The sequence below is a fragment of the Amphiprion ocellaris genome, chromosome 10 (assembly GCF_022539595.1).
Source record: "Amphiprion ocellaris isolate individual 3 ecotype Okinawa chromosome 10, ASM2253959v1, whole genome shotgun sequence".
NCBI lineage: Eukaryota > Metazoa > Chordata > Actinopteri > Pomacentridae > Amphiprion > Amphiprion ocellaris.
Window position 1 is genome coordinate 1,719,086 of NC_072775.1, and position 24,930 is coordinate 1,744,015.

Here is a 24,930-nt window from a genome sequence, read left to right on the forward strand (position 1 = left end):
TTTAAGGCTGATAATGATTATTAGTGAGACATTTGGAGTAGATATTCATTTGCAGTAAATGAAAGTATTTAAAATCTTGGAGTTAAACTTAGAAGAACACAAACTCTAACAGAAAACTTTGTTGATACGTTTTTGTTTTGTTTACAGATGTTAAGTTAAAGGAGTTTTATTCGTGACGTATAACCAATCAAATCACTCCAGAAGACAGAGCGACCACAGGTAGATAAAGGTTCAGAGCCAAAGTAGCACCATTTTTAAATGTATTTATTACCGTAAATCAGTAAAAAATAAAATACTGATAATCAGTAAATCAGTCAGCCCACAATTACTACAATTCTACAATGTATGTCTCTTTCCTTTGACTTGTTATTTGTACAATATACGATGTATATGATGGCGTTTTTTTCATACCAAAGGCTATACTATGATGTTTTCTAAGAGACATACGATGCTACTCTGGTTGTTCTGGCTCTGGGCTGCTGCACTCCTCCTCTGTTGTTTTCTGGATTGTACTCAGCTGCATGCCTTCGTCCACCAGGCCTCCGTTGACTCGTCCCGCCTGCCGTCTCTGGAGCTGAAGCTGGATTGGAACAGACCAAAGTACAGTCCAATCACGATGCCAGCTGCCTCTCAAAAGGCTCCTTCATCTGGCAGGTGGCAGCACTTCTTCTGAGGGGAAGCTGAGCTGGTCCAGCAGAACTTTGGAGATGTGTTCCAGTGGTTGGTGGATGTGTGGGGAGATAGAGAGGGACCTTTGAATTGTTCACAAAGGAAAACAGGGAACCCATTGGTAGTTTTAGTTTGGGGTGCTACTGAGGTGTGTTTTTGGGTTTTAAGAGGTGAACAGGAAGAGTTTTTTTTCGTATTGATTATCTTTTACTTTGTTCCTGGTTGGAATGCCCATCAATGTCAACATGAAGTTCACTTTTAGTTCTGTTGATTTATTTTTATTTTACTAACACCCATTTGTTTTTAAGCCCCTCACATGTTGTGTTGTTGTAAACTTACTCTTTCAAATAAATACTCGTCTAACCCTCTGGAAACCAGCGTTTGGACTGTTTTTGTGTTGCTCCTCACCTACTGACAGCTGTGGACTAAAGGCTATACTGTGACGTTTTTAGAGCGACATGCTATACTATGATGTTTGTTGGGCGACACGCTATACTATAGGCTTTTTTAATTGACATATTACTGTGACGTTTTTTTGTTTTAGTTTTTTTGTTTTTTTTAGCAACATATAAGAATTCGAACAGTTTTAAAAGTTACTATACTTTTACTTGTGCAATGAAATTATTATTCTATGGCATTTTTTAGATGACATATTATACTCTGATGTTTTCTTGAATTACATACTATTTTGACAATATACTGCACTATGACATTTTTTGAACCACATATCATACATGACAATTTTAGGCAACATCCTATCATTTTGTGCTTTTTGAACCACATAATAATCTATGTTTTGTTTTTTTTTCTTGCCAACATGCTGTACTATGAACTACAGGCCATACTATGTTATTCTTGAGTAAAGCATACTATACTTTGACATTTTCTGAACTACATCCTATACTATGGCGTTATACACAGAGTGCTTTGGTTACATGTTGATTTATAATCTAGATTTTTTTCTGTTTTGTTTTTTGACAGGATTACCACAGACCTGACAGTGAACACCGTTGACACCCACCTCAGGGAGACGCTGTCTAAGATCTCAAGGCTGCTTGGTCGTGGTCTTTCTGGCACGTACTCTTCCAAGATGAGCCGGGAAGTTTAACACTGATGGAATGACACCAGGTCTAAGCCGACAAACTTCCAATTCCTCCTCAACCCATAGTCTCTGGGAAACCTACATGGAGTAAGAAAAGTAGACAGAGAAGTAATTAAGTCTGTACACAACATATTAAAAAGAAATCATGCTAATAAATTAAGTACAAAGAACCGAATTCGCCAATATACTGGAGACCAGAGCTATTTAATTTGATAAGTATAACCTTGTTTAGTAACATTTCAATTATTTGAGAGCAGTCCTAAAGAACTGCCTGTAATCCCAATCATAAAATGGGTTTGGAGGAAGAACATAGATGGTAATCTGGATATACATGAGTTAGGCTTTATAACTACTATTGGTAGTATTGGTGGTAGTAATAGCAATGTGACTACTACTAGTAGTAGTGGTAGTACACACTACTGCTGCTGATACTGGCACTGCTACTACAACTTGTAATACTATTACAAATGCTGATACTACTTCTACGACTCTAACAGCTGTTTATACTACTACTGCTGCTTGTACTTTTAGTATTACTACTACTGCTTGTACAACTATACTACAGCTACTATTAATCGTCTGGTATTTGGTTGTCAAGCTGCTAGCTCGCCTTAGCGTTTTGCTAGTGGCTAACTAGTTAGCTCTCATAGACTGGAAGCTCTCAACAAGATTTCATAATGAAAAAAGAGCCAAAAACTATTCTTACCTATGAAAAGTCATTCCAAGTTTCCTTGTCTCAATCGTACGACGTAGTGTGTAATTGTATGCAGCACAGTGAGCCGGCATACTTCTTGTTTCCGTTTTCATGCCGTCTGCATCAACAGAATGCACTGAAACTTTTCCTCCACTAGCTTAGCCTCACTGTAGCACGCAGCTCAAAGGGGCGTGTCCTATCTACTCATTCATATCTATGAGAACAACGGTAGCTGCACATAAGGACGCCTGACGTTGATTAGCTGCGTAAATACCATTATATACAGTCTATGGTAAATACGTATGTGAATCGCATCATTGGCTGCAGCAGCCAGTCACCGGTCACTCACTGACTCACATTGAAAAATAGCACAGAATGAACTGTTTCGTGTTTATTTTATTTACAATTTAGGTTGGATTTTTTTTTTGTGCGCAGATTTTCTGTGCGCGGAGACCGTCAGCAGTGCGCAATTGCGCACGCGCGCAGCTTAGAGGGAACAGTGATTCTAAGATAGTTTTACATCATCTCCATACTTTTTACTTTTACTTGAGTAGATTTGTGAAGAAGAATGTACTCTTAATACACTCCATTAGGTTGCACTGAGCTGGTTACTTTTCTTTACCCATTCACGATTCTGCACATTATTATCCCCCTATGCATCAACCAATTTAATGTTTTATTTTGTCAGACAGAGGGACTTCCGCCATAAGCTCTACCACCTGAATGTGTTTCACCAGTCATATTTGGAATTGTGTGTTTCTTGTGCTGTAATTTGTTATTTTGTAAATATTTATTTTTCATTTTTATTTATTCTAATATTTGATTGACTGGAAGTACTCAAATTTACCTGAAGATAATTTTTTTGTATTTTTGTCTAATTAAATGCATGTCTTCACAAATTAATCAGATGTTACTCAACAGTTGCTCAGCACCTGAGTAGTTTTTTCAACAGGTACTTTTTTTACTCTAACTCAAGTATTTTTGGATGACTACTTTTTACTTCTACTTGAGTCATATTATTCTGAAGTAACAATACTCTTACTTGAGTACAATTTTTGGCTACTCTACCCACCTCTGTTGATTTATTTCTAGGACTACATATATTTTATGAAATATAAATCCATGAAGACTCGGCCTACATGTCACAGCTTACTTATGCTGATTCATCAGACAGGGTCAACATATGGTCGAAAGATGATGACCGGGTACCTGTCTGCAATGGGAGTGGTTGCTGGTGAATGCCGGATAGGGAGGATTTTGAGAACAACGCATTGTCCTTATCACGAAATGCGCAAACGTGTAAGTATCTTTTGCAAGCCTTTAATGTTGTGGTATATGGTATCATATATTTTACTAGCTAACTTTTACTTACTTTTTTTTAACCTTTTTTTATTCAAAAGTTGACAGTGAATTTTAACAAAAATGACATTTTGTGACCTATGCTTTGCTTCACAGGCAAAGGAACACCCACTTGTTTAGCAGCAGGAGGACGTCCAAAGAAACTGGGAGAGGAGTTGTTGCCTCATGCCTTCCAAGCAGCAGACCTGTACCAGCAGGATGCTGGCTCTTCACTAACTCCAGTCTCCTGCTTTGGAACTGACCCATTCTCAACTGAGGAGGACAAAATATCAGCAGAACAACTTTTGGCTGAACAGTACCCTGATATTTCAGTTTTACTAGATAATGTGGTAAACTATAACTTCGTACCTTTTCAAGATGCATTGCTGTATCTGATGAACATTAAACAGCAATATGCATGAACATGTCAAATAAAGACCAGTTGTTTCTGGATATAGTAGATATTCTGTTACTTTCCTTTAATAAATAAAATTGAACACTTGCTAAAATTGCTATAATAGCAATATTGGTCTAAGTGCAACATGAAATACAAAAAAAAATGTATAAAAATAAAACTATTCTGTATCCTCTACAGTTATTGAACAAGTGCAAAATTCCAACTGACTTTAGAACAAGGCAATTAGCCAGATCAAGCTTAAATCAGAATGTGATACAATCACACTTAAAGGGTAAATCCATCTTAATTACACCAGCCAGTATGGAGAGAAGATTGTCAAGACTGGTCAGCCTGTGAACACTGACAGAGAACTCATCTGCCCTGCATTTGAGGCACTGGTCGGATGTCAGCATCCACTGGTCAACGCAGTTTTTGCAGCCAACGAAGCTTTTGCAGCATACGGCAATCACAGGCTCTTCCAATAGCCCTGTTTGATGAAAAAAAGGAAATGTACAATACACATGAAATATTACAGTTCAATATATTATCTTGTCTTTACTTAAAGGAACAGTTCACCCAAAAATGAACATTCTGTCATCATCTCCTCACCCTCATGCCAGTTAAAGCACAGGTGCAGTTTGTCCATATAACACACAAGAAGGTTGCAGCACTACTGGAGAGCAGGTGGGTTTCCATTGACTTCAATACAGTGCATACAAAGTCAGTGGAGACCCCCTTGCTCTCCAGTAGTGCTGCAACCTCCTTGTGTGTTGTATGGACAAACTACACCTGTGTTTTAACTGACATGAGGGTGAGCAGAATACAGAATTTTCATTTTTGGGTGAACTGTTCCTTTGATCTACATATTACGTATGTTTAAAAGCTTGGCAAGTGAAAGTTTCACTATAACATGGAAAAGCAATAATTAATGCTTGATTCACTTAGGCATTCTGTTAGATCCTGCTTAAAAGGTAGACTTTAATATGAATCAAACAACAAATGATGTTTTTTTATTTTATTTTATTTTATTTTATTTATTTGATCCATGGGACAGCGCACAAACAACATTAACCCCGTGGGGAGAGATGCATTGTTACAGACCTTTGCATACAATACAACCAAAGGCATCCTTCATGTGTGTTATCATGGTGTTGGTCAGAACCAGCATGGCACCCCTGGTGTTGCTGGCATGTGTTGACAGGTCCTTCATGACTCTGGTGACTTCATTCAGTCCTTGAGCAGCCAAGATCACTTCTTCTATTTTATCATAGACCCCCTGAAGACTTGTGGAGTCCATATCTTTATGGCTACAAGGAGGGTTAAAAACAACAACAAAAAACAAATTTATTGTACGATATTCATCAGTTCTGTTCAGATAACTTTTCTTCTAAGAGAGATGCTATTTAAAACAAAATAAAAGACAAATATTGATAAGCAGTAACTAAAATGTTTACTTCAGTTTCTTTCCCTTTGTTCCTTGCTGGAACTCATGGAAGATCTGCTCTGGGACAGCAAGAAACTTTTTTGCATTTTGCTTCCAGTACTTGGATCCTAGCAAGAGAGGAAGACAAATCATGTAACAGATATAATGTAAACACATTTACAGCTGAACAGAATACTTTGTGGGTCAAAAAAATTACAAGACAAAGAGCACAGTATTGAAGTAGATGGGGTACGTAGTTTAACAAACAAAGCATTTTTATTTATTATTATGCAATTATTAATGATTTCAATTAGTACCTCTTGTCCCTTCGGAGTCCACAATCTCATTTCCCTGGGCATCAGTCAGGATGAGAGGGTCATCACTCTGCAGGGCATCATGTAATTTTGCAAGGATACCTGTGGTTGTGGCTTCAAACTCAGTCAGAGTACAACCATGCGGGCAGGCTTCAGTTTCCCCTGGCTGAGCTCAGCAATGAAAACAGACCTAGAAAGATTGTTGTGGGAGTGATTTACATCAAGCTAAATCAATTAATTCCATCTCAAACACATAGCCTAAATTAAAACTGATCCAATTACAATTGATTCGTTTTAAAATTGTCTTGGTTACAAAGGATCTTAACAATTACAAAAACAAATACAATGATGATGATATATTCATATGTAGCTAGCCTTGGACCAATATGTTCATGAAAACAAACTCCCCTTTTTAATATGTAGCTTGCTAGTCAAGGGTAGGGGTTCTGAACTGAGGGAGCAGGGGGTACCTTTGGAAGGTGTTACTCATGCTTGCTCGGGGGGGAGTGGGAGCAATGGCCTGAGCAGGTGACCCTAGAGCAGCAGCGGGCTGTGCTGAACGGTGGAACTGGAAACGGTTCTGGCCTGACAATGGAGGAGTCTGCTCGGCGACTGGTAGAGCAATATCATCCCCATGAACCTCATAGTGGCCACGAGGTTTAAGGTCCAAGCAGCTGAAATGTCCAGCCCAACCAGGGAATATGGCCACATTGTCATCATTGGTTATGTACAGGCTCGGCGCATATACCTTGGAAAGAAAACATTAAGGAGCCTTAATCAGTCAGCTATTCGTGTGTTATGCATAGCATCATTTGGTCTTAGCATGTTCTCCAAACAAACGAAAAAAGTGCTACTTACCTGGAATATTCTGGCGATTTTATTACCATTCATGTCGTCCTCCCTAAGCGTTAGCCTTTTGTTTCCTTTAAAAAGGATGTAACTGGTAGAATCCATTGCGTACGAGATATTTTTGCCGGACGCCAAGTCTACCAGACTAGCACCATGACCTTCCTGACACACGGACCAATCCGCGCAATTATTTATTTATTTCCGGGCCACAGACTGAAAAGCGTAAAAATTGAAAATTGAAATTGGAAAAAGAGAAAATTAAGGCCTTTCCCCGAAAACTAAAATTTGACTCAGAAATGCAATATTTTGTTTAAAAAACGGGTCATTAAATAGTTGTCCGATTTTTGTTTCAGAAACGACAATAGAAAAAATGGCCCTTAATTTGTTTTTCGATTTGCGTTTCAGAATTAGAAATAAAATGAACGGAAGGTACACGGACCAGGAAGTATTCCACCTACAAGGTGTTTCAATTTTATTTTTTGTATTTTAAAACGAAAATCAAATAACCACTCGTTTTTTTGTTTTTCAATATCCGTTTCAGAACGGAAAATCCAGTTGCCAAAATATGCACGGACCGTCGTCCAAAATGTCATAAAAACGTCATAGTTTAGAATGTCGTCCAAAATGTAATTAAAAGCTCAACTGGTTGAGAGGGCAATTTATCACAGGACTGCGTCAGAGACACAGGTTCGATTCCAGCTCATGGCAGGTCTTCCCTGCTTTAAGTCTTCTTCTCCACTTACCTATTGAATAAAACCAACAAAAGGGCCCAAAAACAACTTAGAATAAATCATCATGCTTTAGTATGTTGTCCAAAATGTGGAAAAAACACCATAATTTTGTATGTCATCAAAACAACAACTACAACAGGCAAAATGACCAAAAAGAGCCGCAAAAATATCTACAATGAGACACAAAGCAGCTATAAAGAGTCACAAAACAACAACAAAAAGATTAATGACAACTCCGAGGTGACAGAAGACTGCTATGGAGAGACAAACATCCACAACGAGAAGCAAACAAAGCAACAATAAAAACACTGCAAACAAGAAACTAAACAATTAAAAGGCCAGAGTCTACAGAGAAGTCATAAAACTACAATCAAGGTGCACAGACTACTAATACTACTACGAAATGAGCACAGAGGTAATATGACTACAGAGTTATTTAAGACAACCACAAGTAGACAGAAAATTAATACAAAGACACAAAACATTTACAATAAGAGGTAAAATAATGAGGCAACATAACAATCAGAGGTGTAAAATAAGCACAAAGAAACACAAAACTACAACAAATAGACGCACAAAGAGACACAAAACTTCCACAGATGCAAAATGACAACAAAGAAACATGAAACAACTGACAGAGAAGCAAAACGTCTGGTAACAAGTAACCTGAGTTGTTCAGTGACTTTATCATCACAGGTTGTTTAGAAGTCAGTCTTCATCTAAAAGGCAACTTAGACCAGAATAATGTGAAAACTTTAACCCTGTATTGCAAAAACCAGCCATGTAGTAGAAAGAAGAGGCTAATCTTTTAAAATGAATTTGTATAATTACAGATTTGAGGATTTTTCAGTAAAATTCTAATTAAAACTGTATTTTTACACATCTTTGAACATGATTGGAAGGGATTCGTGCTGTTTGTTAAACCAGTGCTTTAAATTTGAGATGCATTTTTATGATTTTTTTACTCTGCCAATGAACGCAGCACAGTTATGTAACGATTGGCATACGTTTGTCTGTCTGTCTTTCTGTGTACAACATTACTCAAAAACGGGCTGACAGATTTGGATGAAATTTCCAGGGAAGGTCAGAAATGACACAAGGACCAAATGATTAGATTTTGGCAGTGATGTGGCTTATAGTCTGGATCCACGGATTCGTTAAAGATTTCTGGATCATAGTGAGATAGTGGCACTGCATCACTGTAACCATGACAGCAAGTGAGCACTACGTCACATGATTGTGATCCTACAACAAATCAACTGCTGCGAACTCATCAGGACTTATCCATCAGAAATGATCTAAGGAACAACTGATTAAACTGTGGGGATGTTTCTGAGTCTCATCAATTCCCGCCGCCCGCTACGTATTTAGGTCACTGTACATAACGTACACATGCAAAACACACATCTGTGCTCAGAGATCATTTAGTTTGCGTTTACATCTATATTAAATGGACACATTCTATGTTGCCATGATTTTTGATCATGAATAACTAATAAAAAAAATGCTGCATTTCTGACAATGCCATATGGGGGAATGAACAACCTTGGCAGAGGAATGAGCTCTCTGAGTGCTTTTCTAGTTAAACGTGAATGTTTCAGAGCAAACAGTGAGCTGAGCTTTGGACTGAGGTAGGGCTGCAGAGAACATCACATATATTCATGCCAGCTGCAGTAGAAAAGGAGACAAAAGCAGTAAAACTCCTCCCTACATGTTGAAATCTTGTTCCAGATGTCTGTAATTTTATTCATGTGAAGCTGAAGGAGGAAACAAACCTGACAACCAGCAGCAGGAAGAATAATGTTGGTGTTTGTGTCTGAACCAAATCCAACCAGTTCAGCTGATCAGACGTCTGATAGTTTATTACTGGATTCAATCCAAAGTGGCAGAAACAAGTAAATAGGACATCATTTCCTGTTTCCTTGTTTCTGACTGTGGCACGACGACACAAACTTAACTCGGTGTGGTCTTTGCTCTTTTGTGTTATGTTTCAATTTAAAACCAACTTTTTTCTGGTTTCAAGATAAATTTTTTTTTTTTTAAATAACGACAAAAGCAACTCCATCTAATGTCTGATCTTGGATCGTGCGGATTTTTTGTTTCATTTCTCATTTGGTGTCAGCAGTAGAACTGAGGACAGACAGGCAGCAGAAATGAAACGTAAAAATGTTCAAATCAAGGCTGCAAGAATAGAACCACACCTTATGACATAGATGGATGGATGGATGGATGGATGGATGGATGGATGGATGGATGGATGGATGGATGGATGGATGGATGGATGGATGGATGGATGGATGGATGGATGGATGGATGGATGGATGGATGGATGGATAGATAGATAGATAGATAGATAGATAGATAGATAGATAGATAGATAGATAGATAGATAGATAGATAGATATTTTTTATTTTTTTTAAATGAGAGTGTTTTAGGTTGCTTTGGGTGAAGTAAACAGACCAAAGCTGATTTTTTCCCCAATGATATGCTGTGTCACATTCACATTTGGTACAGGGTGCAACCAAATCTTGCTGTTTTCACACTGACTGTTAGTTTTAAAACACATTTTTTATCCCCACAGTGGGTTAAAGTATCACAAAAACAAACCAGAAAGATAGAATAATTACTACTTTTATTACATTGATTAATATACAGAAGTTAATCTGGTCTACAGAGGATACAGGAAGCATGACTTCTGCATGCAGCATGAGGACGGCTGTAACGTGTACAGTTAGTCTGTACTGATTAAGACTAGTAATTAGACATTGTTCTGGCAGTACGCATTTTCAGCCATGTCATACAATTGTTTAGAAAAAAACATAAAAAAAGGCACTTGTGTGGCGATGAACAGAACACTCATAGGAAATCTCATTTCATGTATTCAATTATCCAATCTGACCAAACTGCACTGAAAAATCTGCATTTTATGACAGTTTACTTGAAAATTATAGTCACTAAATAAAAATTTTGGTGATTATAAGCGACATTCATTTACTTCAGAGTAAAAAAGGTCAGATTTAATTTTATTTCTGAAGATATAACCTGTATGTCTGTCCAATAAGCACCAAAACACTAAATTGTCAGATTTTTGAATGGAGTTTGGTGTGATCAGAAACTATATGGAAATATAGCATCATAAACTATAAAATCAATTCCATTATTTCGTCATACAAGTTGATAAAAACTGCAGATGATTTCTTTAATCTGTACTAACTTAAGTACAAATGTAAACAAGTTTTTAAGATAATATTGATAGAAAACCATGTTGTCTTCTGGGTTGATCGTCATGTTCTTTCCTTTCTTTTTATCAGATACTCTCTTTATAGAAAACTGTCATTTAAAAAGATTAATTCCAATTCAATACTGTGTTAAATATATGTAAAAGTGCTGTTATAATTTCTCAAGTGGTCAAATCCAGACTGTTAAAACAATCAGCAGCCAACACTGTATATAATCTGAGGACTATCTTCATTATTACCCTTTTTCTTGAAACTTAAGGCTCTATTCCCGCGGTTCTTTTAGAGTTTGGTTAGTATATACTGTACAAAACAGCCTTTTTGGAATTTTTAACATGTTTAGAGTGAAATACATGCAGTTATCTTCTCTTATCAACATTACAAATGGAACCTTTTCAGGTGAAACACATGGAAAGCTCACGTGTGGCAGTCGCTTACGGTCATTCCCTGTAGTGAAAATCTCAAAACGACACATTTCAGCACGTAGAAAACATCTTTAACAAATCACCATGTAAACAATACCAGCATCGGTCACAGTGTTCCAGCAGGGGGAGGAGTCATACTACGTTTAAAGGCCTCTACGCTGTTCATTCTGTACACTTAAACCTTATATGTAGTATATGTGCATGAAAACACATGACTGAGAGGAATGTAAAGTGGCTGCATCTGAGCAACAACTTGTTTAAGGTCTGCTCTTATTCAAATATTCTAATGAAAAAAATAGCGTGACACATACATGTGCAAAAAACTGAGTAGAAGAGGGTAGAAATGACTGATAAAAACTTTCATTTATGCAGTAAAATCCTACAGAGCAGTCGACTCTGGAAATGACATCGACTAAAACCTGGCGTTAAAAAGCACTTCGGCTTGGATCATTGGGTTCTAAAGTTACAGAGCACAAGGGGATAAAACTGATGTTTCTAATGTGCCACACTAACAGGAATCTTTCTGTAAGTCAGTCCAAACACCACATGAGGGGGACAAACCGAAGACTTTCTGCTTCCAGACTTCATCCGAGCTGAAACTGCTGCAGCTAAATAAAAAATGCGCTTGTGGAAACTGCGTGTGCGTTGACCTACATAATACTGCTGGCAGGTTGTTTTTTTTCTGTGCTGCGATCGACCATACGTGCATGCTGACCTCAGTCTGCCCACTCTGTCGTCTCTCCCGGGAGTGAGACACTGTGCATTGTGGACTGTTTTCTGTGCAGGCGGGGTCCTTGCTGCAGAGGGAAGTCCTCCCGTGGGCCTCTCTCGGTGCTAACAGCACCTCCTGGTGGCCGGAGGAGGCTGCCGAGTCAGTTTGAAGGACTCGTTGCTGTCCACCTCGGGGTTCTCCAGGGGGGGAATCTGTTTACCTGAAGAGACAAGAATAATTCAATTCAATTTAATTTATATAGCACCTATTACAGGTCAAATTGTCTCAAGACGCTTTACAGAAGCCATATGAACCCCCAAAGCAGCCCTAAGGCCACAGTGGAAAGAAAAAACTCACTTTTAACGGGAAGAAACCTAATGGTCATTTACAGAGTTGCAGCAGATTTCACAGACACAAGTTGAATCATTAAACCTGTGATAAATCTGGCAGGGCTGTCATTGATTTAAGTCCTAAAAACTCATCTATTTGCATTAAAGTTACATATTTAGAAAGGTTTTTTTCCATTACAAACATCTGTTGCCGCCTTAAAATGATTTAGATGTAACTTGACATCATTGCTTCCTTGAAAATGTGCAGATCTATGAAGTCCAAGCCCCACGTTTTAGAAACAGAAACCGATTCTGGGGATGAATTGTGGCATAAAACGTCCCGCTCTGCATGCTGATAGGATGTTTTTATTATGTATGAAACCCTGAAAATCTGAATCTGCTTTTGAGACTTGATGAAGTGGAATCTAAGTCCTCAATCATGGGCCAGAGTCTAAGACCTGACTGTGTTCAAATGTTAAAGATCTTCAAAAAAAGCATTCAAGGGCAGCAGGATTTATTGTTGACAAAAACCCAGGAGTAGTTCTTAGCAGTGATTAACACCCCAAGTAAACCAGAGATACTGAGCTGAGCTTTGTCTTTATGCTGTGAGTCGGTCATTTTTCCACGTCTACAGGGCGAATGATAGGAGGGACAGTTTGACACCGTTATACTTTCCTAAATCTATTGGTCAGATCATGACGTCAGGTTATCAGATTTCACCCTAGATCTCAGATCAGAGGGCATCAGATTATCATTAGGTCATGTTTTACAGAGAACATGCCCAGACATGTTCAGACCTATTATTTTGAGACAGCTTTCATGCATATTATACCGTTATGTGTTGTTCTGTTTCTGATACGCCTCTTTTAAAAGTTATATCACTTTAAGTTCACACCATTATGTTCTGAGTTCTCCACATCTCATTTTCTACCACGGATGTATCTTCACACCACAGTTACAGGTTAAACTTTGTGATCTTCTTTTACTTTCAGCACATCGTTCCCAAAAAAACATTACACTGCAGACATCAGTACGCTGCTATTTCTATTTGAAATGCTCAGCTGGGGTGTTGAATGTTTATTTCACTTTTGATATATTTTGTGTTTCCTGACCACAAGAAAAAACAAAAGGCTGCTTTGCTTGGAAAATAAGCACGGTAACACCAGAACAGCCCAACATAAACAGATATTCAGTTAAAGCTAACATTATTCCAAGCTTTTCCTTCTGTGTGTGTAAATCCAAGTATTCCACACTTACATAGGAAGGAATCCAGACTGATAGATCTGTGGATATTAGAAGCTAAACGTCTTGTTTCCCTTAATTGGAAAAATGTTGATGGACCAAGAGTTGGAAGGAGGATTAAAGAGATGGCATCCAACATGACAATGGAATAGATAACGTACATTATTAGACATGTTTTTGATGACATCTGGCGATCTTTTATATGTTTTTTAAGACATGATGCCATTGTGAAGCCCTGAGGGAGTAGAATGTCCATGTGGGGTGATATAATGTCCTGAGAAACACCTTTCAAATTCTTCAGTGTTAGAACTGTTCTCAGTATTTATCTATATAATTAAAGTTCATACATGTGTGTATCTGTGTACATGTTGGCATGTACATACAGTATACTGTAGTTTGCTTTGTTGCATGAAAGAGCATTTTGCTGCTTGATTTGCTGTAATTTGCAAACAAAAAATCTAATAAACACATATATTAAAAAAGATGTAAAATAACAGAAAAGCAACACAAAATGACTCAAACGCAAACACAAAGAGTCAGTCAACTACAAAATGGCTGCAAAGAGACACAAAAAAGAACCCAAATGAAAGAAAAAAACATTACAACATTCCTCTGATGTTAGTTTAATATTCCTCTGATGATTATTTAACATTCCTCTGACGTTTTCTTAATGTTTCTCTGCAGATTTCCTACACGACAAACAAATGTTCTGCTTTGACGTTGTTTTTCTGTAAACCTGAACGGAGCTGGTCGTGTTTGTGTTCTGAAAGCAGAGACTCACATCCAGTAATAACAGAAGAAATTGTTTTTAAAAAGAGAAAAAAAAAATTCTGTATTATTATTACAATAAAATTGTCAATGTCTGCTCCATATTATAGCAGAACTTCAAATTCTTCACTGAGAACCTGCATTGTTGGTGGGTTTTTAAAGTTGTGGGGAATAGAAGACACAACTGAACTGCATTACAGGAAAAGCACGAGTCAGGCTTTGGAGAAGCCGATCTACACAAGAAAATAAAACTCAGGACATTTTGCTGCTTCCATTCTGTCCACTCAGTTACAAAAAATAGAAAACAAAAAAATCTGTCTCTTGTGTATTACACAACTCACATTTAGTTATCTGTCAGACTACTAGAGTTTCTGTTACATCCACACCAGTAAATCTTAGTTTTAAAACTACATTTGAAAAGGAAAATGATGTACATCAAGATGAGCGACTTAGCTCTGTGTCAGAAAGGATCTCTAAGTGGTGGATGAAGAAAATAGTGAGCAGTAAGAACAGCAATAGTGACAAAAAAATTAACACAGAACAGCTGTAGCATGGAGAATAAGGTATGCAACGCTTGTAGCACAATCCATTATCAATACTGAACTAATCAGTGATGGACATGTGTCTTTGTCTTCTTCTAGAAAACGGTCACATGATAGAAGCGAGATGATCAGGGAACAAGTACGGTGACAGATGAGGCCCAATCAGAGAGCAAACATGGGCATTTCTGCTCGTCCAGACTACAACATAACTCCAGAGTTTTCAAACTAAAATGGGTTTCAAAAAGTCTGTTTTAGGGGCACTAAAACTCTGAAGGAGTGTGGCTGCCAAGTGCAATCATAGCAGAAGCTCTACATTTTAAAATGAAAACATTCCTTCCAAAAAAGTGAACAGTGTGATCCAGACTATAATCAAAACATACAAGGAAAGTAGTACGAGAATAATTTCAGCACAAAACCAAGCACTAAATGTTGGTTGCTGGTTCACAGATATGGAGGGAGTTCTTTATTCTTTATTACACCAAAGATAAAAAATAAAGAGTTAAACCGACATCAGAAATGTTGGAGAACTTGATGGAGATCACTCACATGTCTTCTGGAAATGTCAGAAAATAGCGTTTTGGGAAACTGTATGTGAAGAGCTACAACAGATAATGGGATAGAAGATCCTTCTGAGTTGCAGTGTGAAGAGAGTGTGATGGAAATGACAGATATTTAGACAAAATGCTGCTAGTGATCTGTAAAAAAAAGCCATAACGAGAAACTGGGGGGAAACAGGAGCATAAACAAAGAAACAATGGTTGAAAATTACTGAGGAATTCTACATAATGGAAAAACTAACTCACAAACTGATGCTACAGGAAGCACAAATGGACAAAAAATGGACTAAATGGACAGAATACAGGACTGGAAATGGCAACACTGGAGGGAACATGATGATTAACAGGACTGGAGGATGATGGAGATGCTCTGTTACTACCCCGGCATTGTTCAGTTGTTTTTTGTTTGCGTTTCTTTCTTGGTTTGTGTAATTGCACAAAAATAAATAAAAGGCCTTTTTCTACAATCTTTTATTCCCTTTCCTCTGCTCATCTGATTCTTGTCAAGCTTTAAACGAGCAGCACAGATCTTTTTCTCTACAGCTAACCTCCAGAGTAAGAAAGGCTACACTGACCAACATCACACAGACAGACAAACACATGAAACTTACTGATTTTCTGAAAGAGCTCCTCGACGTTGACAGCATTTCTGGCACTAGTCTCGATGAAAATAGCTGCGATTGATTCAGCGAACTCCTTCGCTTCCTTCATAGGAACTTCCCTGTGAGAGAGAAGAACAGTTCAGTCAGTGTGGAATAGATTCAGACGATAAATCCATGTTTTTACTGATGACTTTCATCAGATCTACTAAACTACTAAAGATGAAGCACAGAATAAGAGGAGTCGAATTATTTACGGCTTCGTTCATACAGATTCGTAAAGACATGAGTTGTGAACAAAGACAGTCACTTCATTCCCTGATATTGTCGTAACCCTGTAAATTCCGATTAAAGAAAAAATGAGCAAATCTCTCTGTCTCTCTCTCTCTCTCTCTCTCCCTCTATATATATATATGTGTGTATATATATATATATATATATATATATATAATATAGAGAGAAAAAAATGAAAAAATAATATATTTATACATAATCTGTAAAACCCAATTGTAGAAAAAAATTGCAAAAATAATGTGTATATATACATAAACACACACACGGTTTAAAAAAACTGATGTATTTTTGCAACAGTGGGTTTTAGTTTTTAAAAAGGTGACAAAGGAAAACAACAGTTATAGTTCCAGTGAATAATGAATCTTTCTGCTGAAGTTTATATTGAACTGTGAACATTCATGCTAAAGCAGGACAGGCTGATCATTATTAAAAACGAGGCCTCGAACTGTTGTGCTACATCTCACTAGCTTTACTTCAATATCCTTTAACATTTTTTTACAGCCAAAGAGAATAAAATGAGCCCACCTGATGTCTCCTAAATCATTCTTATTCCCTGCTATGGCTACAACGATGTCCTCTGGACCATGCTCCTTCAGCTCCTTCACCCACTTCTTCAGTGTCTGGAAGGAATCCTGGACAGCGAGAACACATCATGGTCAGTTCTGGGACGGGTTCTGTGAGAGCATGCCCAACTTTTTTTTAGCCCCGGTCACATATTCAAGTTTCCATTAACAGACCAGGAAAGAATGACATTCGTAGGTCAAGGAAGCACAGCAGAGTGATGGAAAAGTGACTTCAGGCTTCTTCAGTTCATACATTCAGTCCAGCTGTTACAACCCAACACAACTAAAGTCTAACTTACTGTCACTGACTCAGACATAGGAAGTGTCCTGTTCTGCTTACCAGTTTAGTTATATCATAGACAATGACAGCAGCAGCTGATCCTCTGTAGTACATTGGTGCTAATGAATGAAACTAAAAAAGAAAACACATTTATACAAGTTAGCATGATGCATTAATACGTCACACCTTTTTATTTATATAGCATGCATTAATATAACCCAGCTGTTTCATAAAGATGACTTCCTTTAAAGGGATACAAATTTAAATCTGGGTAACGGCATTAAAAATGTTGTGTTGACCTATAAAGACAGATGCAGCATACAGCTGGAGCAACACACTGTTCCCATACATTCTTCAAAGATGAGTGGTTGATGGAAAAAGTGACGCTCTCATAAGCTGCAGCTCTTATTAACTGAACATGAAGGCTGCTCCAGTGTTGAATAAAAGGCTATTTACCGAGAACCTTTAATAGCCTCAAGAAATGACAGCACAGATTTGGTTTGAGATCATTTATAAACAATGACTCCATGAGTTTGTCCCACAAAAAGAACTGAGGAATGGATTCAGGATGTATTTTGGTCGCAGTTCCACAAATGGGTGGCGTGGTAATGGAAATAAAATGACTATCGGCTGATGTTTCATTATCATTATCTCAATTATTGATAGAAGCAGTCTCAGTTGGGCTACATTCAAAACCTGCTCTGTTTATCTGACTCTACAAAGCTCAACACATAAAGGAACACAACATCAGCACACAATGAAAAGTATCACAATTAATATTGCAAAACTCTTAAAACTAATGAATTAATGCTGAACTTCAGGCATCAATCAACACTGATGAAATCTGTGCACATCTGTCCAGCCCCCAATCAACTTTAAAGAAATAGAGGACTTTTATTTTGAAAAACTGCCCTAACATTCCTCAGCAATACAGCTGGATGCAGAGAAGGACGATTTGGTTCAGAAAAATTCACCAGAATGCAAGAAAGTAAGATTTTCTTTCTCTTTCTGCATGTATGTATTGTATGTATGTATTGTTCTAAAAGAAACTAAAGGCTAGAATGATCATTTCTGACCAGAGATTTTCTTTTGCCATCTGAACTGAATGCAGTAAGTCTTTTCTTAATGATAACATGTTTACAAGCCATGCAGTCTGATTCCAAACCTGGTAACACCTCAACAGTATGGCAAAAGCAAGAACAGTTTTTGGTGTCATGCCAATCAGACAAAATTTCCTAAAAAAAACAAAACAAAACAAAAAACTCTAGTACATCAAAACAAATCAGATTTTTTGTTCTGTTATTTTAGAAAGTGAAACTCTAACATATGGTAGACTCATTTCTGGTATAGTGAAATATTTCAAATATTTCAAGACTTTTTTGTTTTAATTTTGATGATTGTGGCTTATAGTTCACGAAAATCACAAAGGGTTAACTAGACTAATTTTGAGTATAATAATATATGTTATAAATAAGTATACATTTCAGAAATTAGACATTTCTGTATTTTAAATCCTTCGTTTTTTGGTTGAATATTTTCAGACACTGGATTTCTGATGGTCATGAGCCTATAATAAGCCATAATTTAAAACTGTAACAAACATGGAATATATGAAAGTTTACCTTTTTGAATTATGAAATTGAAAAAAAATCTTCTAAACTTTTGAGAAACACTACTTCAAACAAAGCGGAAACCTGCTCATTAAAACATGACTCTCTGTTGCCAGAGATCGTCAGAACTTTAATTTTCAGTATCTTTATCTTTAATAATGACATCTGATATTTAACTCCAGCAATCGATATTAAGTTGTTTACAGATAATCTAACCCTTGCAACAGAATCCTCAACATATTGTTTTCACACATAACCAGGAAATGCTTGCACTGTTTTTTTTCATGCAGTTAGCAAATCTGGCAACCCTCAGCTCCCCTCCACCCTGCCCCCCTTCTCCATTCACTGAATCACAATGACGTCCCATGACTTTTGAACTCTGGATCATCCTGTTTCATGCCTAATAATAACATGTATGTCCTGAGCACCACCGACAGGGAGGTGATTGTGTCGCTCTTTGCTCCATGATGCACAATGTCATGGGAAAAAAAAAAAAGGATTGACGGAGTCATGTGAGTGAACTTGAAGCTCGGAGGAAGTAAAGTAGGAGTTTCTGTCGTGGTCGTACTCACCCGTTCCTGTCCGGCCGTATCCCAGATCAGAAACTTGTGCAGCTCATTCCCACACGGCACCGTCTTGGTCAGGAATGATGCTCTGTGGATGAGTTAGTGCATTTCACAACAGCGCTTCTAAAGTCACTCTTTAAATATCACAAAGAAAAAAATCTGTAGCAGTCAGCAGGAAACTAATAACACTGAAGATGTTGAATCACTGCTGCGGTGGAGGCGTATGAAGAAACATCAAACAAGGAGGAAAACTACAGTGACCATGGTGGGCAAGAACACTTAACATCTCAATATGACTTCACTGTTTGTCATCAGTCCATCTTAGTTTGTTTCATACTATGTTTTCTAAACTATATATTCATTACTGTGTTTAACTTTGACATCTTGTTTTATTATTTGTATTTGATATACTTTCAAGAAAATGCTGTGCTCTACAGGCCAAACTATAGAGTTCAGTTTGTGTTTATACAAAGGATTTTATGGAAAATGTGTAGGAGTGCATTGAAGGAAGTACTAAACTTCAAAAAATCTGCTAATGTGACCTGAACCATGACTTATGGTAACATTTCTAGCACTGATTGCCCTAAAAACTCATCATCAGGGTTTTTTAAGGCAAGTTTTTTCCATGAAAATGACCTCATCCTGTGGCTCAGGTGGTAGAGCGGGCCGTCCAACGATCGAAGGGTCGGCGGTTCAATTCCCGCTCTGTCCTAGTCATGTGCTATTGTGTCCATGGGTAAGACACTTTACCCACCTGGCGTCCAGTGCTGCTACTCACACTGGAGTATGAATGTCGGTGGTGGTCGGAGGGACAGATTGGCAGCCACGCTTCTGTCTGCCCCAGGGCAGCTGTGGCTCCAAATGTAGTTTACCACCACCAGAGTGAGAATGTGTGAGTGAATGAATAATGGATTCATTGTGAAGTGCCTTGAAAAGCGCTATATAAATCTAATCCATTATTATTATTTATGTGTTTGGAGAGAAATCCCAGAAAAAAGAGGAGGAGGAGAGTCTGGACACTGCAATTCTGCTGCTATATCCTTCCATGTTTCGTCCTTTCCTGTCCGGTTGTGGTTCGAACTGGAGGACACATCTAAAAGGCTTCTGCTGCCACAACTCTACTAGGCTGTCTTCTCAGATACTAGTTTTGATGCATTTTGTCGCTGCAAATCATCTATTTGGGCCAGATCAGTCCATCATTTCATCCTGCATTTCTGTTGGTTAGTTAGTTGTCGTATGTCCAGCAGCATCACACTGCGAGATGATCACCTCAAATTTCTGACAGTCAGAATTTTATGGCAGCTTGTCTTTGGTCACCATGACAACAACCATCTTTAAACCTGTCTCACAGTGCGACGTAGGACCACCCATTTAGAGCCAAGACCAAAGATATCACCACCATTCTCTCACCACTGTTATCTTTCGTCTAGGATGGCCAAAAATCTCACAGTGTGTAGAGGCCTTTAGATGGAACTCTACACCTTTGCTTCCTTTATTATAGGCACTTTTCCACTAGCACCTACTCGACTTGGTTTAGGTTGTTTTCCATTACATTGAGTAGCACCTCATCGTGCGTGGAGTCGTCATAGTACGGCGGCCCGGAAGTCCCTTAATGTCATATGTGTGCGACACAAACGCAACACAACAATGGAGGACATGGAGTTGATGGTACACCTGTTGCTCGGTCTAATAAAATAAAGGCATTTTCCCAAGTTCCGTGAAGAGAAATGTGCACCGTCACTGTTGCCAGGTTTTTTTTAAAATGGCGGGTTTGGCTTTCGTGAAGGAGTCGCTCTCGTGTGTCGTCACTCCCTGTCCAATCAGTGGCCTGCACCCTGTAGACGTCACATTATCGGCTCCACTCACTGGGAACCCCGGCCCAGTAGGTACTAAAATAGAACCTGGTACTGATGTGCAAACTAAGTTACAAATCAAGGCCAGAGTTTAGGACTTGACCGTGTTCAAATGTCTAAAAAGTTTCTTTAAAGAGCTTCAAAAAAACACCAAGAGAAGTCAGCATTCAGAGGCAGCAGGATTTATTTGTCGACAAATAATCCAGGAGTAATTCTTAGCAGTGATAACACACCAAGAAGAACTGAAGATACTGAGCTGTGCACCGTCTTTTATGCTGTCAGCATTGGTCATTTTTCCATGGCAACAGGGCGAATGATAGGAGGGACAGTTTGACACCATTACACCTTTCTAAATCTACTGGTCAGATCATGACGTCAGGTTATCAGATTTCACCCCTAGATCTCAGATCAGAGGACATCAGGTTATCATTAGGTCATGTTTTACAGAGAACATGCCCAGACATGTTCAGACTTTTTGCTCCACATCTTACCCTTATTATTTTGTGATAGGTTTCATGCATATTATTCCAATATATGTCAAAAGTTATAATACCTTAAGTTTACACCATTGTGTTTAGAGTACATATGTTTTACTTCAGGTCTTCAGTCTAATAGCATTTGCCATAATTTTATCATCTCTTGTTTTTAGCACATCATACCCAAAAAATACTACACTACAGTAGCAGGTACTACGTCCTAATGGAAAAGCACACTAACTGAGCAGAGTCGAGCTGAGTAAGTGCTAGTGGAAAAGCGCAATATGTGCAGCTCTATAACTATGCAAAATAACTGCCTGCAGCTCAAACACACCAGCTCTCCTATAACTCTAATCAACCACTATGAAATGACTCTGCATACACAATGGCAAGTTGTAATCTTGGAGTGAATGAGCCACACATGTTCAGGCCAGAAACTGATTCTGAAGATGACTCATCTACTAATTGATGTATTTTATGTACTGCACTCCACAGCATTAGTACCAGCAACAGATAATATGAGCCTTTGATTTCACTACATTCTTAAACAACTACTAATGTGTTGCTAACATCAAAAAAAAGCTCACAAGTCTGCAGCCACAAACAGAAAAAATCTCTTCTCTGTTAAATATGAAACTATATTTGTCTGAAGCTGGATTTTTGAGATAATCATCAGCAGACTGCAGTTTTTTCGCTTGTTTCATTCATGATGAGCCTTGTAGCATATAGAGACACCACTGGAACATGTTAACAAGGTTAAACACTTGATTCTCAGCAGAGGGGATCTTTAAAATATGCATAAACCTTTAGTTTTGGACTAAATGAGACGGGGATATTTTCTGTTTGGTCTCTGGAGGAATCAATTTTTCTGCTATTAGCTTCTAGATAGTTCTCTATGGAATACTTCAGGATGAAGTATGTTTAGAATTAGTACTGCTTCACATACAACAGTATGTCTACATGTGATTTAATCAAGGTAACACAAAAATAACAGTCACTTAAGCTGTTCTGAACCAGTTTTCTCTGAGTGCTCTGGACTCACCCTATGGTCGGACTGATGTTGTGATCAAAATGATCCTGAACAAATCGGCAAACAATGCTGGATTTCCCAACTCCAGTGTCCTGCAAACAGAAGGTCACACATTAATCACAGCGGTCACTATTGATCCTTATTGATTATGCAACTGTCTGGTCACATCAGATCGGTTACTGGGAGTCCATCAGCTCAGCAACTATCCCCAACAGTCATTAACCATTTCAATGGACAACTTAATCTATCCGTCAATTACAAAACAAGCTTGACATCAAATAAAAGCACCTCAGGGGCCTTTTTAGCTCCATGTCATTTATACTCCATGCATCTCTAGTGATCCATGCATATTAACAGCTCTTACCCCGGCTTTTCACGGTTTAAGTATGAGTAAAATCTATCGTAGAGCTGAGCAAGTAGAGATGTAAAAAAGCATAAAAAAAGAAACAGAAATGTTTATGTTGATTAAAAAATATTTTGTGTTCAGTTGTTCCAAATGTTTGAGCTGGAAATCCCACGTTTTGCTCTCAAGAGTAATCATCGAACTTTAGCAGGAGACTGGATGACTGATCCAAATCCTAAACTTTTCAAGATCACCGAACCTTTAATCAGCGCTCTAAATGGGACTAAACATCAACATGTGGGCTACTGGCTGTGTCCAGAACAACAGGAAACTAAATACAGCACAATTAAACTTTTTTATTTACAATTTATTTTAAACAATCAGACTGCTAATCTCACCCCCAGCAAATAGATAAAAAATATAGATTATTCACTAATACATCGTAAATATTTTGAGCATAAAAAGGCTAAATGTCCAGTTAATTAAATAAAGAACACTCATTCAGATTTCTTCTATATTTGTGCAGAGGCCAACTTTTTGAAGCTGTGTTTTTACATGTTTAGTCACATCAGTTGTAGACAACATAGAGAGATGAATATCAGTTCAATACAAATATATTATTTTGTTGTTTGTTTTGTAGCTTTATTGCACTGAACACATTAACAAGTAGTATGATGATCGCTGTAATGTTTAAAAAATCACTTTACATATCTACTAGATGATAGAAATCCTGTATTGTTTGACCAGTCTTAAATTTTCTCAGTCTTTTCAAACTAACTTTTCCTCACACAACTGTCTGAGCACACCACAGCCACCTTATCGGCATCTCCCTCAGCCTGCACTGTGAGGCACAGACTACGTTTTTTGATGCATTAATAACATTCCAACCACATTGCATGGGATGCTACTACTTGCTGTCAAGTGGAAAACTGCATTATATGAGTTGAAACTGTCCTTTAAAGCTATTAAAACCTGCATAAACATCTGGATTGGTTGTACTGTAGTACACAGCATATATGTGGATACAGTAACACTGATCCTTCCACAAACTAAACAGCAACACAAACTGAAGTTTTGATCCGGATCAAACCTAAACCTGGATTAAGAGATCTAATCCGACATGAGAGACTAATTTCCAGATTAGATCTGAAATGTGATCCGTGCTGGGCCCTGGGCCGGTATTTACAGGCCCGGTAACCCCACGGAGCTCTTTAAAAGTGCTCATTTCCTACTCATTTCGTTGATAAAGCGGTATTTTGCGGTGTAAACCTCTTGTTTCCGTCGGTTTTTTAAAGAGGCTCCGGTGTGTTTTGCTAACGCAGCAAGAAATCTAACGGCTCGGTCTGACGGTGACGTAATGGGCGATAAACTGACAGAACCGTTAACGGATACATTTTTTTTTTTTTAAACGGTGAAAACACGCAAAAAACACGAAGTAAAGGGCAGTTAAAGGGTGTAAAAATGTAAATAAACGTAATAAAATGAGGCTAAAACCACTGCTGACCGATGAGCTAGTGGTTTCCACACAGCTAGCGACATTCCCAAGTTTTTTAACCAACACGACAAAGTGGAAATGTGAAAAAACGCCGAAATTAACGGAACATTTGGATTAGCATTGACTTTTTAAATTGCCGCTAGCGTCAAATTGCTGTCAGTTAAACTCGCAGTCAACAGGCTGAAGGAATTTTCCCCAAAACGGAGCAACAAAAACAGCCGGACTCACCCCTAAAAGGCAAACCTTGAGCTCCCGTATGGCCATGGTGGAAGCTTCTGGAAGGGTTTAAATCATCGTTTGTCAAAGGTTCACTCACTGTCTTTGTCCCGACATGCTTCAAACTGCTTGAGTTCTTTTTCTTTTCTTGGATAAAAGAGAAACCCAGAAACCCAGCCCCTGACTCAGACACACTGACCGTCTCCTCTCAACTGCCGGATTTCACAATAAAAGCCCCGGAGCTCAGTGGCGGGAATGTTTGATGACAGGATGAAG

At 38.1% G+C, this 24,930-nt stretch overlaps 1 protein-coding gene and 1 long non-coding RNA gene across 2 annotated transcripts; both read right to left on the bottom strand.

The window, feature by feature from the left end:
- Positions 1-246: 246 nt before the first annotated feature.
- LOC129349807 (uncharacterized) lies at positions 247-2,580 on the bottom strand. Its single transcript, XR_008602943.1, has 3 exons — positions 2,478-2,580; positions 1,691-1,849; positions 247-752 (listed from the first exon to the last, which is right to left on the bottom strand). It is a non-coding gene; the product is annotated as an uncharacterized LOC129349807 (long non-coding RNA).
- Positions 2,581-10,133: 7,553 nt separating this feature from the next.
- On the bottom strand, positions 10,134-24,859 carry rab31 (RAB31, member RAS oncogene family). The gene is made up of 7 exons (XM_023290835.3): positions 24,667-24,859; positions 22,613-22,692; positions 19,248-19,329; positions 17,126-17,197; positions 16,748-16,854; positions 15,941-16,050; positions 10,134-12,111 (listed from the first exon to the last, which is right to left on the bottom strand). The coding sequence occupies exons 1-7, from the start codon at positions 24,700-24,702 to the stop codon at positions 12,014-12,016; spliced, it is 585 nt and encodes a 194-aa protein (XP_023146603.1). The 5' UTR covers positions 24,703-24,859; the 3' UTR covers positions 10,134-12,013.
- Positions 24,860-24,930: the final 71 nt, after the last annotated feature.